This window comes from Nannobrachium achirus (genome assembly GCF_963921795.1).
Source record: "Nannobrachium achirus genome assembly, chromosome: 13".
Lineage (NCBI taxonomy): Eukaryota > Metazoa > Chordata > Actinopteri > Myctophiformes > Myctophidae > Nannobrachium > Nannobrachium achirus.
The window spans coordinates 45,369,739-45,377,126 of NC_137833.1; the positions used below are offsets into that span (position 1 = coordinate 45,369,739).

The 7,388-nt window shown below is 44.1% G+C and overlaps 1 protein-coding gene across 1 annotated transcript; it reads right to left on the reverse strand.

The window, feature by feature from the left end:
- Positions 1-4,531: 4,531 nt before the first annotated feature.
- On the reverse strand, positions 4,532-5,728 carry LOC308297114 (PCI domain-containing protein 2-like; the record flags this gene model as incomplete). Its single annotated transcript, XM_080740526.1, has 1 exon — positions 4,532-5,728. One exon carries the CDS (start codon positions 5,726-5,728, stop codon positions 4,532-4,534), a length of 1,197 nt encoding a protein of 398 aa, XP_080596652.1.
- Positions 5,729-7,388: the final 1,660 nt, after the last annotated feature.

Sequence of the window (7,388 nt, forward strand, 5' to 3'; positions counted from 1 at the left end):
TGTGTGTGTGTGTGTGTTAGCCAGCCCAGGAAACCATAGGAGGAGCGTATCTGAAACCTGGACATTGATCTGCTGGTTGTGGGAATGAGGCCATATCATTGTTGCCGGGCAGAAACCTCTTATCTCCATTCTCCATATTTTTTGTTTTTTATTGCCAGACCCATGAAATGGGTAGGCCTACATAAGCAAATGTCGGTCTGTCCGGTTTTTCTCCATAGATGGTCATGATGATGACATGATGATGACATGAGAGAGGGATAGACCGACAGACAAAGCCTTCATGTCATCACAATGACATGAGGGAGGGACAGACCGACAGACAAAGCCTTTTGCTTTGTCTGTCGGTCTCGGTTCTTTTCTCCATATTTGGTCACAATGATGTCACAAATGATGTTGACATGAGGGAGGGACAGACAGCCTATAAAGGGACAGACAGCCTATAAATGTACCATTAAATTTATAGGCCCAGAGGGTTGGCAGAACCGGGGTCTGGCACAACCAGGTTGACCTGGTCTAGTTTTATTTTGTATTTCTTTTGTAAATTAACACCCTGCCCTGATAACTACAGCGTCACACAAAAGCATCAGAAGCAAGTAGATCTGCTATATTTTTGAATTTCAAAGTAACAGTTTTGATACAGAGATGATATGCTAATGGTTTTCAAATATTATGATCATGTCATGTCATGTCAAAGACCCCCTAATTGATATGTATTGGGGCCTTAGACCCTCGTATGGGAATAATTGTCAACACGTGTCAACATTCTTCAAAAATGTCCAGATATGGGCTTATTATTGATGAGGGACATGAGGGACCTCCATATATTCATTTGCAAGTGCGACTCGCATCGCGACAGCATGCACACTGGTTATCATGAGACTGACACAATAGACAATATGTCCACATATGGGCATTCCCCTATGGGCTTAATATTGATGACATCAGGGATCTGGGCCATGGAGTGTGACATGGACATGAGGCTGTCATACTAAACGTGACCTATACGGTCACAACAACAACAAGAAATCATAAGGAGCAGTAAAAGTATATTACAGAAATACAGTGGGTGGAAAATTCTTTTGGCGAGCTAGAAGACCTACCTAGTGCAGACAGGTGCTCTTTTATGGCGGTTTTGAAGAAGGGTATAGGGACTAGGGAGTCACACTTTTTGATGGCTGTAACTAGGTCCATTTGGACCCCTGGTGGTCCCCGGACACGAACATTGAGAAACAGTGCTCTCTACAGCAGTGGTTCTATATAGCTATTTTCTCAATATTTATCTGCGGAACCGATGTTTTCAATCAAACTAAATGTATAATGCCTCAACTGCGACAATTCCAAGTGCTTGCCTGGGTGGTGGTGGTGGTGGGGGTCCCCAGTTCAAATAGGATTATTTTGGGGTTCTCACGGCCTGGAAAGGATGAGAAACAGTGCTCTGCATGCAGGAATGAACAGAGCTAGTTGGGAGGCAGGTCAGTGACCTTGTGATGACCAGATATCATCTTCTACCTCCCTCTCTGCATTGCTTTTTGCTCATGGGCTACTGGGTTGTACTCTAGTACCGTGGTGCTCCACTGGTGGGCCGTGTGTTGCAAATGGGCCCCCAATAATTGTTAAGACACTGCAATTTTAACAACATAAAAGTAATTATATTATATCGTCGCTTTCGGGTGGAAAGCTTGTATGTCCAAAACCGTTCATTTTGTATTTATCATTTAAACTAGACCAGGTCAACCTGGTTGTGCCAGACCCCGGTTCTGCCAACCCTCTGGGCCTATAAATTTAATGGTACATTTATAGGCTGTCTGTCCCTTTATAGGCTGTCTGTCCCTCCCTCATGTCATCATCATTTGTGACATCATTGTGACCAAATATGGAGAAAAGAGGGAGGGACAGACCGACAGACAAAGCCTTTTGCTTTGTCTGTCGGTCTGTCCCTCCCTCATGTCATTGTGATGACATGAAGGCTTTGTCTGTCGGTCTATCCCTCCCTCATGTCATCATCATGTCATCATCATGACCATCTATGGAGAAAAACAGGACAGACCGACATTTGCTTATGTAGGCCTACCCATTTCATGGGTCTGGCAAAAATGAACTGAACTAGTGAAAACAGCCGATCTACAAGCACACAGCGCCTCGCACCGCGAGGCGTTGTGTGCTTGTAGATCGGCTGTTTTCACTACTTTTGTGCGACAGCCTTGTATGATGAAGCAGGGCTTTACTTTACGAAAAAACATACATATTTGAAACTTGGAGATTTCTGCCCAACAGTGACGATTATGATAATACAATGTAACTTACTGTATACTATTGGTCTACTATCGTCGCCCTGCTCTTCTATTGAGACATTTAGATTGTGTCGAAGGTCATGACTCACCACACACAGGATCGAACGTGCATTCATTTTTACCTCATGGCCAGCATTTACTTTATTCCCTGAGCAAGCAGGCAGGCTCTATAGAGGGTATGCACATGCATAAAGTGAGTGGCAAATGGAGTGGCAAAGTGAGTTTAACGTTGTTTAATGCAATCAGATAGGACTGTTCTGTTTAGATGTATGGGCTGTCAAGGCCAGAAAGTAGTTTTTTGCCACTCAGTAGGCGTCGTTCCCACATAATGCCACTTTATCGCACATGCCATCTATTAGATCAATGGTAAAAATGTCAGCACTTGTGCAGGAAACCGGGTTCAAATCCGGGGTAGAAGAGAAGGTTATCCTGCTGCAGCTTTAAAATCAAACATTTAATGTTAATCCAGTCAGTCAAAAACAGCAGTTGAGGTTAAGGCTTTGATTAATATTTTAACTTAATCTTTAATCTTAGTTGTATCTCTCTATACTATAGTCTATACTATTACCTGTATTTGTCATGTTCTTTCATGACTACTGCAGTGCAGCTATATATGACACCTGAATATCCCACAGGGATCAATACACGTGCATGCATGTGAGTGCGTGCATGCCATGCCTGTGTGTGTGAAGGGTGGGTGGTTGTTGAGTCGACTCAATAAAGTTGGAGGAACAAAAGGCTAACACATTAGATTACAACAGAGGAACAGATAAGAAGCAACCGTGTCTGTTTGCTCATGGAGAAAACAAACACAGATTTTTGTTTCTCCTCCATTCTCATGTCATTGTGGTCCTATAAAAATATTTATTGCTGTCAGATGAGGAAACCTTCTAAGTCCAAACCCCTTGCATTTATATTATTATTTTAAAGTAGTGAAAATAGCAGATCTACAAGCTCACAATGCATCGTGATTTTGTAGATCTGCTATTTTCATGACGTTTGTGTGAAGTAGGGCGAAAAGAACATGACAAATAGTTGAACATAATGGAGAATTGGAGATACAAGGTCTCTGCATGACAGCAATGATATACTGCTTGCTTCTGCACAAGAATTTACACAAATGCACGCTCGCACATGCGCACGCACGTGCAGCAGACGCACAGATCAATTTTGCAGGCAGTAGGTGAAGGGTGAGCCTGTATCTGTCAATATCTGTGCAAACAGAGTAAACAGACCACACAGTGCTATATGAAATCACTGCATGAAAACACACATCACCATTTATGATAACAATATGTACAATGAAAATATAATAAAATGTCATTATATGAATGCATTTAGATATGAAAAACTGAATGAAAAAAAAAGATAGGCTATTATGTTTGTGTGCGCGTGCGTGTGGGCACACAAGCCTGTGTTTGCGCGCGTGTGTGTGTGTGTGTGTGTGTGTGTGTGTGTGTGTGTGTGTGTGTGTGTGTGTGTGTGTGTGTGTGTGTTTGTGTAAGTGAGATCTTATGATTTGCCTATACATGTAGTGTATCTCTGGATAAGAGAAAATTGTAATGTGTGTGGTGTTTCAGTTCTGTTTCAGTCTGTGTACTTGCCCCCCCCCCTGCTGGCCAAAAGCCCAAACTACATTACATGAAAACCACTTGTTCCTGTTTCATGAAGAGGTGTTCTGCATGCAGGAAGATTTGGTAACCTCCTTTATAGGACATGGACTTTGAAGTATAGATAGATATTTTATATTTATATTTTATTTGAAGTCATTTATTTGAACTTAAAGTATCCAGTTTAAGGACACATCACTGTCACAGTACATATGATTCATGACTGCATGATGTTCATATTTGCTCCATCCAATGAAAGGTCACAACAGAAAGTACTTGGAGGTTTGCCACTGCCACTTAAAGATAGCACTACAAGCCTGTTTAGGTATTATTGTGACATAAGCCTATCTATATCCAGAATGCTGCTAATGTTAATTTTAAACTGGTACAGACCGGACACCTACTGGGTTGATAATGCCAATAGATGCCTGATCAAATGAATATCAAATGTGTCAATATATGAAGAGGGAGTTGTGGGTAATACAGTTTAGGGGATAGTTGACAGAGAGGTTTGTGGGTACTGTAGTCTAGGACACTACTTCTCAACAGTGTTCCAAATGGATCCATACAGGTCTGTAATACAAATGGAACCAAATTGGACTGGGAAAAAGTTGAGAGAATCACTGCTCTCTAGGAGATGGATGACAGAGAGGGGAAGGGGTTCTGTTTGCTGACGACCAGCTTCTGGTGCTGATGGGAGATGTAACCCTTGATGTGACCCATATAGATGAGGTTAGCCAGTATGCTCTGGACCTCATCAATGTCAATGTCCTCCACCCTCATCATCTTCAGCGCCACCAGGAAGACGTCCAGAGGAAGCTGGTGTGTCTTCAGCAGCAGGCTGAGCTTCTTGAAGAGGTTCCTGTAGGTGAGGATCTTGAGCTTCTCCAGGGCGAGGAAGATGCCGCAGCGGACGAAGAAGGTCTCGTGTTTGGCCAGGGCTTCGTTCAGCAGCAGCAGGTTGCCCTCGCTCACGGCTTTGGTGACGTCCGCGAACTGCATGAGGTCGTACTTCCTGAGGAGCTGCTGAGACGGCATGTGACCCAGCAGCATCTTGACGGGCAGCAGGTAGACGAGGATCATCCGTTTATTCTTCTGGCTGGAACGGTGGCAGTGCTGGAAGGAAAACGACAAGCACTCGTCGGCCGGTTTGAGGTCGCTGTCGATCATGGCCTTGCGTCCGACATAGTACTTGAAGGTGACCCTCTGGGCCATGCTGTACTCGTTCTTCAGGTTGGAGCCGTCGATGGCTCTGACCAGAGGCATGCACAGGTGGAGCTTGTTGATCTTGAAGTAGATCTTAAACAGCTGGTTGATCAGAAACATCATCCCCCACTTCTTGGAGTCGTCGATACCGGCGCGGTTGTCGCTGGCGCACACTCTGAAGCAGCTCAGCAGCTGCTCGGCAGCTTTCTCCTGCATCTCTCCCAGCTGGCCTTTCTCCCTCTGCAGCTGCTGCTCCGCCTTGTTGGCAAACACTCTCAGGTCAAGGGTCTCCGCAAACATCACGGGCAGGGCCCAGTTCTCCTCTTTATGAGACTGAAAGGCCTTCAGGAAGGACTGAACCACGAGGGTCTGGAAGGCGTAGGCTTCTACAAAGTCGTTGTTAGCCACGGCGTACGTACACTTGAGGTGAGCTCCCACCATCTCGTCATACGGAGGTTCAAGGACCTGCTGGCAGTTCTCCTCCGGACTGGCCAGCTGCAGGCGTGGGTTGGCAACGTGTGGATGTTTGAACGACAGCAGCTCAGCACAGACAGAGCCGTCCCTGTTGTCGAGGGCCTCGGAGATCTGTTGGAGGTACTGGTCTATGGTGATGTGTGCCATTGGTGCCCTGAAATAACAATGGATCAGAGCAGAACAAATAGGCTCTGTAAATGAAAATAGTCATGTTGTGGGTGCTGCTACTTATCTTGGTTGAGTGGAACAATCGTCACGCAACGTTTGTCCAATCCACGAAGCTGATTCCTGTTGATCTCCCTAATATGGCAATTTGATCGCCATAGTAACCTCAGCCCAGGCAAGATTCTAATTTCACACAATCTTAGTTACCAAAGTGCTGCACAGGTACAAGCAATACATCAAAAACAAAGAACATGAAAACAACATGTAGGCCTATACATACAGGAGACACAAAAACAATATTGTACATTTACATGTATAGCCTACGGGGGAATGAGCATCAAAAGGAAGCCAATCGGTAATTGTACATTGAGCACCGAAGTGCAAACAGAAAAGATAACATTTAAGAACGGATGTTGGTAAAATCCAGTGAGAAAAGGTGATTTTTAAGTAAGGACTTAAAAATCTCAATGGACTGAGCTGATCTTGTATGGAAGGGAAGTGTCATGGATGTGGAATGATTTGAACCCAAATGCAAATCCGAGCAGAATTCAAAGCATATTCATTGTATAATGAGGCAGAGCTTACACAGAAATTGCAGGCAAGGGTCAGGAAATTCAAGAATGACAAAATGGTCAAAACAGGAACAAGCGATACACCAAAGCTCCAAGGCAGAACATCCAGACTCAAACCATGAACTGACAATTGACACTTGGCAATGCTTTCAGTTTATAGAGCAGCAGGTTGATTGCAGAAGTGTTAACAGGTTTGTACTGGGCAAGAGGATGATGATCGAGGTGGTGGGGACAGGTGTGTAACTAGGATTGAGAGATTGAATGGAATGTGGGAGTGGCCAAAGAGGAGACACGGTCTGTGGAGTGTTGAGAGACAGACATGAAGACTATTCCACAGGTTGTGCAAATGCCTTGCACTGCTATATAGCTGTCTGTTCAGTATGTTGACAACTACCGGTAATGTGAATATCGTTTCTGTCGACTCGAAACCTCATAAGGCCCAAATTGTTGCTTTTCAGTATTCAAATTCAATAGCTATAAAGTAGCAGATCTACATGTGCGTCACTTTGCACCGCAGTTCCAGATACACAGATATGCTGCTTTGGACACTTTTGTGACGGCTGGCTGTTTATTTTACAGGAAAAAAATGCAAAGAATTGGAACATGGAGATGTGAGGTTCCTGCTCGACAGCAACAATGTGTCAAATGTACCCAATCCATTTTTATGGTTTGGTTCACAAGTAGCCTACATTTCCATGTTTTTATTCTCCACTTCTTAATTAAAAACTATTATAAAGAACGTTTCGTTTCATACTTGCCAACCATAGTCATAAACGGTACCACCACAAGGTAAACCGTATCAGGACGCCTGAATGTATGGAGATAAGATAACTGACTGAACATGTCTCAGGACGCCATAGAACCCATCTTGCCATATGCAGAAACCGACATCATTATAGCTGATGTCACGGACAGAACAGCCCATACAAGGAGTTATGCACACTCCATGTCCATATATGGTTTGGTGAGGTCAGGGGTATGACACTGCAGGGTAGCCTATATTACTGGCACAATGGGACCGGTTTGTGTTAGAGTTCCGGATGTGATCTCCGCTACAGCAACCACTTCTA